This window comes from Caretta caretta, chromosome 3, assembly GCF_965140235.1.
Source record: "Caretta caretta isolate rCarCar2 chromosome 3, rCarCar1.hap1, whole genome shotgun sequence".
Classification (NCBI taxonomy): domain Eukaryota; kingdom Metazoa; phylum Chordata; order Testudines; family Cheloniidae; genus Caretta; species Caretta caretta.
In genome coordinates, this window is record NC_134208.1 from 51,330,884 (window position 1) to 51,343,718 (window position 12,835).

Sequence of the window (12,835 nt, forward strand, 5' to 3'; positions counted from 1 at the left end):
ATGTAATGGGGACAGGCTAGCTGTCCCCAGTATGTGACTAGGGACTCAATGGTACTTGAGGCGGCTAGCTTGTTCCTCATCTTGCACTTCCACAGCTGCATTCTATTTTTAGCTTGTTAACTCGAGAGCTAGCACAAGTATGACTGCAAGGTGGGAATCACCTCACCCAACTCAAAGCGTACATACCCTAAGGCTACAAAGGTAGGACTGTCTCCACGTGCCCACTCAATCTTTGCCCTCTGCTGACCGCTTATCTGGTTATTGTAATGTACATTCAAAGAAAATCAGATTAGAATAACAAAACTTTATTTCATGCTATCATGGGGCAATGCCATTTATCCCTTAGCCTGGATTCAAACCAGTGGCCTACAAGAGACAAACTGTACACTGGTATGTTTAACTATTGAATGAACAGCCCACCCAGAGCAATGTTAAGTTTTAGCGTAGGCTGTTGTGAAAATATAAGTCCATCAGGGAGGCAGTGGGCACTTATGGAAGGACTTTATTTATGGTTTTAGTGCACCCTAATGAAGCGTAATAGCGTGTTCTGGGTGTATACAAAAGCACATAGAGTTAATGCTCAGTTTCTAAAAATCCTTAAAATAAAGTAAGAATATCCCATGGCCTGATTGTGAATAGTCCCCTGCCACATGGAGACCTTCCCCCAGAAGGATCTGTGCAGGGGCGGGAAGGCTGGACCAATGGTGCAGTAAAGAAGGATATCTTCCTATCAGCTTTCCCCTACCATGACAGTTCAGCTCCTCATGCTGTATTAAATAACTACTGCCAGGTGTGGCGGAATGGGGAGGGACCGTGGGGGCTAGCATCCCTGCACTGAAAATATTGTGTGGGCTGATCTATATTTTTGCCCCCCTAGTTGTTCCACTATACAGGCTGGGACCCAATGTTACCTGTATGGGGAGACAGAAGCAAGAGCATTATCCAGAGGGGCTGAAGTGGCTGTCACAGGGCTGGCCTTGGTTTACAGAGCAAGTAGGAACCAGGGTGATTTGGGTAAGGCTGGGACCAGCTACCCCTGCAGCTGGTGAGAGAGGAACAAACTGCCAGGCCCTCTACCTTCCAGTTTCGAGCTGGCACTTCCTCTCCTCCAGCTGAGTCTCAGTACCAGCCTCTGCAGAGCACCCACCCTGCTGTTCCTCTAGTTCCTCCCCATTACAAGTGAGCTTCGATCAACTATGGCTGCAGCCCAGCATCTCCTGCACTTCTCCACATGAGCTGTCCTCGTCTCTCTGCTATTTCTGGAAGCAGTTCACCATTGCAGCATAGAGTCAGTACTTGACCATGCCCTCTCATGGAGCCTGCCAGAACATCTGGCTTTGTGGCACAGGTCAGTGGCAGTTTGCTTTGCTTCCAACAGCTTTCTTGCCAACCTTGATTTTGTAAAAGCCTTTCAGAGAGCAGCAAGCTCTACCCTCCTTTTCCCCTGAGTTGGTAGCATGTTGGTTTCAACGACCTGGATCTGCTGCTGCAATGCCTCTCCTGGGGGACTCTTCTGTTCCCTCTCAGGTATAGCACAGCAGACCTGCAAATGCTAGACTAAATCACAGTTGTGCTCTACCTATGAGGCAGCTTTTGCAGGCTCAAAAAAGGATGAACTATCTGTTGTCATGAGACATGGGGTTCAAGGTCAGACCAGCTTCTCAGGGCATCCCTTCTCTCATGTAGCCACTGCAGAAAGGTGTGCTCTGAGAGCCTCAGGGAGAAGGTCTGGGGGGATACTATTCAACCAAATTCCTGGGGGGTAAGTTCTGCAGCAACCCAAATCAGCAAGGAAAAGCCTCTTAAAGTCCCCTTTGCTTCCCACCACTCTTACATAGTTTCTTAGCACCCTGGGGAAAGAAACAGGACTCCTGCCAACCTCTCCTTCTTCCCAAGAAGAGAGAAGGATTCTTATGAAAAGACGCCCACCCAAAATGTAGGCTTTAGATCCAGAGGAGGAGGCCGCAGAAGGAAATATAGCCAAGGAGATTAAGGCTCTTGGTATAAAAGCCAAAAGATACCCTGCTCTGGCCACAGCCATACAGGAACTTTGTGAAAAAGGGGAAAAAAAGCCCACAAATCTTGGAAACACACAAAGGGAAAGAACATATTCAAAGGCTGAGCAATACTTGTCCATGTATTCATACTCCACCTTCTTTAGTGAGGGAGGACAGCTTTCTGATTTAGGCTCAGAATATGACCAGAAAAAAAAAAAAACCAACAGGAAAGGATTCTCTCTACCCCACCCCATTTCCACTTAGCTCCCCTCAAAATTTGTTTCAGGGTACAGGAAAATAGTGTCCACTGTTTAGCTCCAGCCTGACAATGAGGTTTTAGATGAGAAGGCAAAGGGCAAAGTCTCATCAGCTAAATCTCAGCCCAAACCAGAAATATTCCTTCACTCTTCCTTTGAAGATGTAATCAGAGATTAGAGGAAATGCCTTATAAGTAGACATGCAATCAAATTTTAAAAGATGCAAGCACCAACTCCTGCCCCCCCCCCCCCCCTCAAATTACAGATATACCAAAGGTAGATGCTGTGGTGGCATCACTAGAAAAGAATATATTTTCATTAGGAAGGGATTTTTTTCCCCCTTCACAAGGACACAACAGACAGAAAGGTGGAAGACTCAGGAGGGATTTTAAATCTTCTTCAGCGGCTTTAGTTGTCTGGGCCAGTACCTGCTTTGCCAGAACCATGATGTCCTGGCTGGCTGACATTAAGGACCTAGACAACAGAGACCATCTTGATTACAGGTCCATCCTTAAGAAAATATCCCTGGCACAGGTGAAAGCAATGCCTCTAGGAGCTCAGTATGACAACAAAAGCCTGTGTCTGCAGCTCAGTCTGAAGCTCAGAAGCAGATTAGTAACACCCCCTGTACAACTGTGCCAATGAGACAGCCTATGTGTCACTAGCATCTCTACATTAGTTGTGAAGTCAGAGGTATTTTCTTTTCAAGAACAGTCCATCGTAGTGAGAGAGGAGAATAGAAAAGAGATGCTTTTCAATTATTTGTGCGTTGTGCTTTGTACAACCAATTCATTTATTAAATCTTACATAACTAGGTAAAAAGAAAAGGCATTATATAAAGTGCTTTGTAAACTAATCTGCAAAAGAAAGCCCTTTCACATCTGTTGGCTGCTAAGAATACGTCTGAGTCTTTCATTAGTCTAATTCTGTCTGGATTTGACGGGATTACGTGAAGGCATATGTAAAGAGCTTGCAAGATTAGCTTTTTAGAAACCCTTCAAAACTTCAGTGCAACGAGAATGAGTGGTATGAAAATTGTAAAGCAATTAAATTACTCCATAGACAGCAACTTTTGTTAAGAGGAAAGGGAAGTATTTTGGGGGAAAAACATTTGAAATGAAATTTGTATGGCTCAGGATGATGGTTTTAAGAAATGTTCTCTCCAGAACAGACTAAACATTCTCACTAATAGCAATAGAAACAGGGCATGTTCATGCTAACCAGTTGCAGCCTAACTTAAAAAGGCTGTAGAATCTCTTCGTGCACTCCCTTTGATCCCACCAAAGGGGTGGTTAATTTCTGTCTGTACCAGCTGCTATCATGATCTTTGACTTTTTTTATTTCTTTTGAGCTAGATAAATTGGGGTTTTTTTTCTTTTATTCTATTTTTCTGAGATATCTTTTGCCACATGAAATTGTTTGGTTTGAATGGGAGGAAATTATTCATGTACAATCCCAGACTGCTTTTTTAATTACAAACTTACCAAAGATGCCTAACAAAGGATTCTTAGCAAAAAATATATTTGTGTTTCACATTGTGCCATCTTTTTTCTTTGAAACCTACACTGGGTTCATAATTTGAACAGATCAATCTCACCTGGCAATAGCCCATTAAGACATCTGTGTAGGGAATGAGAAGGTGGTAACATTTGTGCATGTGGCTGAGCGTGTCTATTGACCATTTTAAAATCATTTAGGGTTTGAACAAAGGGATCTAAAAATATGACCAACTATTTATTTATTTTCCAGTACATAAATCCCTATTTCTGCATAACTTGGTGTTTGACATCCAGCTGGGAAGTTTCACCAGTGCTTTAATGTTAATAATAGCTTATGCAGTGATAAGAAATGTTTCTGTCTAAAATTATGAAAGACACTAGAGAAATGTATTATAAAGTTAAGATATATAAATAAAGTAATTTTCCATATACAATTAAAATACTAGATTTGAAAATTTATATACACGGCTTGGAAAATAAGTTTTTATGCCATACTGTTTTAAAAATGTGATTGTAACTTATCAAGGTTTTAAAATATTTTATACATAGTAAAACAGTTATACTTGGCTACTTCTAATTGTATCATTCTGCCTGTCTAGCAAGTACAGGACTCACATGTTTTACTGAGGTAAATATTTTTCTAGCAACAGCAAACTTGTCAGCATTGATCCATCTTTAGGTATAATAAATACTTAAACTCTCCATGAACTTCATGAGCTCTCTGTATTCCATTTACTTTCTCTGAGCTTCAGTTCAGCTAATTTCTGCATTTCCTTATTTTTGGTCTCTTAAAAATATGGGCCAAATCTTCGGTTGATGTAAATTGGCATAACTTCATTGTAGCCTATGGAGCTATGCAAGCGTACAACAGCTGGAGGGCTGGCTCCAATGTCTATATTTAAATCCTTCAATGTATATTTGTTGGACCATCTCCGTTAGGTAGCTCCCCCATACTTGTACTTTTATGACAAAAAAGAAGTACATGCTTGCTTTGGATCCACCCAAAATTTGTTATATTATGCCACTTTTTAAGAGCTTGCTTGAAAAGTTCAAAAGCCACAGCCACTCAAATGGACGCTGACCACTAATATGAAGACTGAACATTTGTACTGTTTAGATTTATGTTTTTTTTTTCTTTTTAAAGAAAGAACCCTCATGCATGATAGACCCAGTGCTTGTGGACAGAGCCCTGAAAGTCCTTACCTGATCGAGGGCTAAGGTGCTGGGCAGTATAAAAAAGGATACCATCTGCAGAAAGAGGCTGAAATTGTAGCTGGATGTGAGTCTTGTGTCGGATATGAAAGGAAGCAAATGACATCCACGATGATTCATTACTTCTGAAAGATGCATCACTGATGGATAAGGCTGGAAAATACAGGAAGGAAAAATATCTTTTATAAAAAGGTTGGGTTTTTTTTAGTGGAAGGGAATCTGTCATGGTAGAACTGATTCTCTGTAGCCTTTTTACATCATTCATAAGTGCAATACTTTCAATTAGTCTCCTTCCACAAGACTAAACATAACCTGAGCACAGATTTGAAATCAATAGCGAGAGGATCTGTAGCGGGGTAGTCACCCGCTCCGGGCCTGACAGGGTTACAGCCAGCCCTGGGAGAGCGCTGGGGCTGCAAGCCAAAGGCTAGGCTGATGTGGAAGGCAGCCACAGCTGGGGCCATGCCCCAGTCAGGCCACAGCTGGCCTTATAAAAGGCTGTGAGCCAGGTATTCAGGCAGTCTCTGTCTCTAGCTGTGAAGAGAGACTGGCCTGGCTGCCTGGGAGCTCACCAGGGTACCTAGAGTGAAGGGCTGGGGAAAGGCCAGAGGAGCTGGGGCGCTCCAGGCTGGAAAACCCCCAGCCTTCAGGCCTTGCTGAAGGCCTAAAGCAGGTACTGGGCTTGCAAAGGGGCAGCCCAAGGTTAGGCAAAGGCAGCAGGTCCAAACCCTCCTTGTCGATGATGAGTGATACAGACTGCAGTCTGCCCCAGTGTGCAGGGGCTAGATGAGGACTGGCAGTAGCCGTTGAGGCAAGGTGGGGGTTCCCTGGGGCGGGGGAGACCCAGAGACTGCAGGGGAACTGCAGAGGGCAGAACCCAGAGGGAAGGGGCACTGGGGTCTGAGGGGGACACAGGAGGCCTGAAGCAAGTGGGACACCGGCCTGCAGAGGGTACTCTGGAGAGCTAATTCCCAGGATGACCAGCAGGAGGTGCCGCACCAGTGAGTCATCGCGTTGCTACAGGATCCCATGCCATTTTATTTTTTTGTACATTATTTTCAATAAGATGTCTAAGTCCGTGGTCCTCATGGTGAAATTAATACATAAGGGGAATTCCTTAGAATTCAGCTTCAGTGAAATGTAGGTATAATCTAAAAATCTTTTAAAAGTTAAGTATCAAGCTATTTTTTCTAGGAGTACAAATAAGCAATGCCTTCTTCCATGTGCAGAAGCAAACTTTAATACAGGAATTTTTCTGATGATTAAAAAGTACTTTTGGATAATTACACTGAACCATTCTGTAGCTCAAATTCTAAATTATACTGGCATGGAGGCGTCTCCAACAGTAAGACAGAAGATCTGATGTAGACGTATGGACTGTACACAGGTCTGTTACTCTGATTTGTTATTGTCCTTAGTAGTCCTCTTCCCTATGCCCACAATAAACATGGTTGGATCAATTGCTTTCACCCAGTTCTGTTTATGCTGCTCTAAACTATTTCAGCTTTTCTTCCAGTGAAAAGATAGCCATTATAAAAAACATTTGAGACATAATTAGGGTAATCACTGGACAAATCAGTATAATAACTTGAGTATCTCTGCTGTACAGATAGTAATAATGATACCTTGCCTTGGCCTTTCGCTTCATACTTAGTTTTTTATTGGTTGTAGCTCTTACCTTTGAGGAAATGCCCTCAATTTATCATTTAAATATTCACATCTTTGTAATGATACAGAATAAATGTCAGGTTCTGATCCCAATTACGCCAGAGTTATTTTGGATTTACATTGGTATAACTGTGATCAAAATCTGACCATCTCGATTTAATACATATAAACCTATTAAACAAATGAAAACCCCCCAACACACAGATACCATGGTGGTGGACCTAGAATAAAAATCTAGATAAAGTATATGGTTAGGAATATTTTTATGTCACAAATGTAAAGTTTCTGGGCACTATACTAGAAAGATGACACATCAATGATGAAGACATGCTCCCAAGAGTAGCAATTATTAGTTAATAATTAGCAGTAATAAAAGCTGCCAACCAGAATTAGTGTAGTATATGCCATTAAAATACACCATGAAAATGGAGTACAAAAGGTAGCATGAAAGGCTATTAAAAAAATCTCCCTGTTCTGGACTTTCCAGTCCTTGGTTTTACAATATGTAATAAATAGTAATTTCCATTATCCATTTTGTAAACAAAAACCAGCATGATTATTGTTTACAAAACGGATAATGGAAATTACTATTTAACAGTCACTCTTGTTTCTAAATATATGTTCTTTGCTTTCCCCAGGGTTTCAAAACTATTCTTCTGCTAGAAAAAATATTCACAGTCTGAATTATATGGAGAAGGACTCTGTTGTAAGAGTCAACCCAACGTTTAAATATGTTGCTTTTCAAAAGGAGACATTGGGTATAGAGTACACAGATTAACTGTGTCTGGCTGTCAGCATGAGGGATCCAGTTTCACTTTGAGTTTAGTTCAGTCCGTTCTCCCTAGGGCGTCAGCAAGGACTGTGGATGTAAACGGCTCAACTCCAGGCGGTGGAGTGTTTCACTGCTATTTAGTATCCTCTTTTGGACACTGGAGCTGCATTGAGGGGTCTGGAAGCCGGGCACAGACAGACTACATCGAACAAAAATTGATATGATACAGGTCCTTTGAGGAGAGAGTGTATAAGGGTAGAAAAGTAGTGATTTCAAAGGACCGCACAAAGAACACAGAAGAGCCATGATTTTCTGTTTTGCAAAAAAGGAATAGAAAATCTCATTTTACATACCTTATGCTGACACTTCTGAGATAAGCATTTATTTCTATTAGTGTAAAATAAATTCTTTCTAATACAGCTAATACCCAGTCTCAGAAAATAAGCCGTTCATGTCATCACAATGCAATAGGACTGACTAGCTGAACTACTGGAGTGCTTTGGGCCAACCTAAATGCTTGTACATTATCTTGTAAAATCATAGAATATCAGGGTTGGAAGGGACCTCAGAAGGTCATCTAGTCATCTGCTCAAAGCAGGACCAATCCCCAACTGAATCATCCGAGCCAGGGCTTTGTCAAGCCTGATCTTAAAAACCTCAAAAGAAGAAGATTCACCACCTCCCTAAGTAACCCATTCCAGAGCTTCACCACCCTCCTAATGAAAAAGTTTTTCCTAATATTCAACCTAAACCTCCCCCACTGCAACTTGAGACCATTACTCCTCGTTCTGTCATTTGGTACCACTGAGAACAGTCTAGATCCATCCTCTTTGAAACCCCCTTTCAGGTAGTTGAAAGCAGCTATCAAATCCCCCCTCATTCTTCTCTTCCACAGACTAAACAATCCCAGTTCCCTCAGCCTCTCCTCGTAAGTCATGTGTTCCAGTCCCCTAATCATTTTTGTTGCCCTCCGCTGGACTCTTTCCAATTTTTCCACATCCTTCTTGTAGTGTGGAGCCCAAGACTGGACACAGTACTCCAGATGAGGCCTCACCAATGTCGAATAGAGGGGAACAATCACATTCCTCAATCTGCTGGCAATGCCCTTACTTATACAGCCCAAAATGCCGTTAGCCTTCTTGGCAACAACACTGTTGACTCATATCCAGTTTCTCGTCCACTGTAACCCCTAGGTCCTTTTCTGCAGAACTGCTGCCTAGCCATTTGATCCCTAATGAGCTACTGCATGCAGGAAAATTACGTGATTTGACAGATACATGGAAATATGAACCCATATTGCTGAGATCACATGGCTTTAAGTACATTTGAGAACAGAGATGGTCAGGATAGAGCTTGATACAATTTTTCAGACAACTCATTTGCAAACTGCCAGCACACCAAAAAATCAGTTATTTGCACAGCTCTAGTTTAGAATAACATTTCAGCTTTATAACAACAGTATATTATAAAACTCTTAAATCAAAAAATAAGACAATGTAGGTTCTTAAATTTGCTGTTAGGACAGTGTATGCAAAAGTATCATCATGTCAATGCAGAACTGATTGACTGCTGTGTGCTTAGCAATGCACTTCACCTATTTTGTTTCTTGGCTTTGATGTTTGACTGGTGGGACGTAGCGGCAGCAGGATGATTTTGGTACTCGGCGTACACATTTGAGAGAGACTCTAAACCAAAACAGCTAAGAAAAATGGACTTTTGTGTTAGTCCTTTCAGAAGCCAAGTTTGCAGGAATAGTACTGTATCACTATATTGTTATAATTAGGCCACCAACCCTCTTATTATGCAGTTTAATTGCATTTAAAATAAGCACAGAAGATATTTAAACAAACTGTCCTGTTCCATACCAGACTATGTCTGCAGTTACCAGTAGATACCTACTTTCAGAGCTATCTAATGAAGCCAGCAGATCGCTAAATGTTATAAAGACAAATAAACTCTAAATCCCTTGAGACCAATCAGAGTTCTGGGAGCACGTTGTCGCTGCAACTACTACTGCTGAAGCACATTCTTCTTTCCCTGTAGTACTCATTATTATCTGTTAGGTTCCCCGTACTGTGCCCTTTTGGCCAATCCTGCCATGCTCAGAAGTCCTGTCTTGTCCATTGCTATCGCCAGTGAGGCAGTTCTCTGGGCAATTCTTGCAGCCCAATTCCCAGCAGGTGTAAACAGGGGGTGCTTAAGCACATTCCCAGCACACTGTCTGTGCAGTTTCATTGCAATAGCTTCCTCTGACAGCTCTTTGCCGCAGACCTATTAGCAGACCTCTTTCACTGGAATCTTCTCCTGACTCTTGCAACTTTGAAGCAAGAAGGGTTGGAAGTGATATAATCATAAAAGATGGTCACACTGTAGAATGTTGTGTGAAATAAGACGAATAATTGGTAATGAGTTAGGCCCCATGCTCCAAAGAAGTGAACTGGAAAAAGACAGTTACCTTTTCCTGTATCTGGTGTCCTTCAAGATGCGTTTCTTATGTCCCTGCAACTTAGATGTGTGTGTTTGCCACATGCACTGGTGCCGGAAGTTTTTTCCCTCATCAGTATCCGTAGAGGACCGGCTCCGGCGCCCCCTGCAGTGGCATGCATATGCTGCAGTATAACAGGTGCTGCCGCTCCCCCACACCCTCAGTTCCTTGTTGCCAGAAATTCTGACAGTGGGGAACGAGGGTGTGTGGTGGAATGGACAAGCGCAACACATCTTGAACACCAGTAACAGAAAAAGGTAATTTGTCTTTTTCTTAGAGTGCTTACCTGTGTCCATTCAACGTAGGTGACTCTCAAGCAATACCCCTTGAAGGTGGGTAGGAGTTCACAGATGTGTAGATTGCAACACAGCTCTGCCGAACCCAGTGTCATCTCTGGCCTGCTGAGTGATGGCACAGTGGGCCATGAACGCGTGCACCGAGGACCACATCATGGCTCGACAGGTGTACTGGATCGGGAAGTGAGCCAGGAAGGACACCGAAAAAGCCTGTGCTCTGGTCAAGTGGGCTCTGATGATCAGTGGCGGAAGGACTCCCGCCAACTCATAGCAGGTGTGAATGCAAGAGGTGATTCAGTTAGAAATCCTCTGGGTGGGCACCGGGATGCCCTTCATTCTATTAGCTGTAGAGTTGAAAAGCTGAGTCAACTTATGGAAAGGCTTTGTCCGACCTAGGTAGACAGCCAGGGCCCTTCTTACATCCAAAGAATGAAGGTGCCTCTCTTCACCAGTCTCATGGTACTTGGCAAGAAGACCATAAGGAAGTTGTCCTGGCTCATGTGGAAAGTAGACACCACCTTGGGAAGAAAGGCCGGATGAGGCCGGAGCTGGACCTTGTGCTTATGGAAGACCGTGTACGGCAGTTCTGAGGTCAGGGATCGCAGCTCGGAGACTCACCTCGCCGACATCACCATCACCAGGAAAGCTACCTTCCATGATAGGTGAGATAGGGAGCACGAGGCCAAATGCTCAAAGGGAGGGCTCGTGAGCCTGACAGAACCAAGTCGAGATCTCACTGTGGACCGAACTTGTGGAAAAAGTCTCTCAATACCTCTGAGGAACCTGACCATCATGTCATGGGAGAACAGTCCACCTCTGGATTGGTGGATGAAAGGAGGAAATGGCCGCCAGATTTACCTTGATAGAGGAGTGTGCCAGGCCCTGGTTCCTCAAATGAAGCAGGTAGTCTAAGATTGACTGCACCAAAGAATGTGAAGGGGAGATGCCCCGTTCGGCCATCCAGTGGGAGAACCTCATCCACTTTGCCAGGTAAGTCTGTCTCGTCAAGGGCTTTCTACTCTTGAGTAGGACGTTCTGGACCTCTTCCGAACAGGCCCGTTCCTCAGGGTTCAGCCATGCAACATCCATGCCATGAGGTGGAGGGATGAGAGATTTGGGTGCAAGAGTCAACCATGATCCTGTGACAGCAGGTCTGGTCAGTTCGGCAGGGGCCACGGAGGGCTTGCTGCCAGGCTTGATCGTGTTCCAAACTAGTGCTGGTAAGGCCACACATGGGAGTGATCATGATAACCCACACCTTCTCTCTCTTGATTTTCACTAGGACCTTGCTGATGAGTGGAATCGGAGGGAATGCGTATATCAGGCTTCCTGCCCACGGAAAGCATCGGAAAGGGAGCCCTTGCCCAGACCCCATCTGGAGCAAAACCTATGGCACCTCTTGTTCTGCCTGGTGGTGAACAAATCCACTTGGGGAGTTCCCCACCTCTGGAAGATTGTGCCGGCTACCTCTGGGTGGAGCGCTCACTCGTGGTGAGAGGAGAAGTCCCTACTTAGGTGATCTGCTAGCGTGTTCTTGGGACCTGGAAGGTGACACTCTTCTAGATGGATTCTGTGGTCGATGCAGAAGTTGCAGAGAGGGCGCGCTTCTTGGCAGAGTGCCGAGGATCACATTCCCCCTTGTCCGTTGATGCAGAACATTGAAGCTATGTTTTCCGTCAAGACTCTGACCACTCTGCCTGACAGGTGAGGAAGGAAGGCTGCTCATGTTTTGTGCACCGCCCTGAGCTCTTTGACATTTATGTGTAATGTCGTTTCCTCTGGGGAGCACATACCCTGGGTCTGGAGAGTGCTGAGGCGTGCCCCACAGCCAAGGTCCAAGGCGTCTGAAACCAACTTGACTGAGTGAGGAGTGCTGACAAAGGGAACTCCTTCCAGGACTCTCCCGCGGTCGGTCCACCATCGCAGTGAGGTAAGTACCATCGCGGGGATGGTAACAACCTTTTCCAGGTGATCCCTTGACTGGGAGTAGACCGTCGCCAGCCATTGCTGCAGGGGTTGCACCTGGAACCTGGTGAGGCGCAGGCAAACCCTGGCCATGGTCAGGGGAAACACGAAGACTTCCGCGATGAGGTCCGTCAATGCCATGAATCTCTCCAGCAGCAGGAATTCCCTGGCGCAGGTCCAGTCGAGCACTGCTCCAATGAACCGGAATGAACATGGATTTTTTGTTTACCAACAGGCTGCGGTGACAGCAAGTGGCTAACAGCATCGCAACATACCTTTGGACTGGGGACCTGGAGCTGCCTCTGACTTGCCAGTTGTTGAGGTGTAGGTAGATCAGGACACCCTGATGTCTGAGGTAAGCAGCCATCCCTGACATGCACTTGGTAAATACCTGCAGTGCTGTCACTAGGCCAATTGGGAGGACCACAAACTGATAGTGGTTGGGACCTACCATAAACTGGAGGAAGTGTCTGTGTCCCTCGAAGATGGCGATGTGAAAGTACGCATCCTTCATATCGAGGTTGGTGTACCAGTCTCCTGGATCCAGGGAGGGGATGATGGAGGCCAGGGAGACCATGAGAAACTTCAGCTTTGCTAGGAAGTGGTTCAAGTCTTGCAGGTCCAGGATAGGTCGCAGACCACCTGCGCCTTTTTAATCCGCCTTTGGGATTAAAAAGTAATGGG

At 44.5% G+C, this 12,835-nt stretch overlaps 1 protein-coding gene across 1 annotated transcript in view; it reads right to left on the reverse strand.

Annotated features, from left to right (window-relative positions):
- EYS (eyes shut homolog) overlaps nucleotides 1–12,835 on the reverse strand; it is a 1,269,973-nt gene that overhangs the window by 5,741 nt on the left and 1,251,397 nt on the right. The window contains exon 37 of the mRNA XM_075126509.1: nucleotides 4,957–5,118. Within this exon, the coding sequence (XP_074982610.1) occupies nucleotides 4,957–5,118 (162 nt within the window). The remainder of the gene's footprint in view (nucleotides 1–4,956; nucleotides 5,119–12,835) is intronic.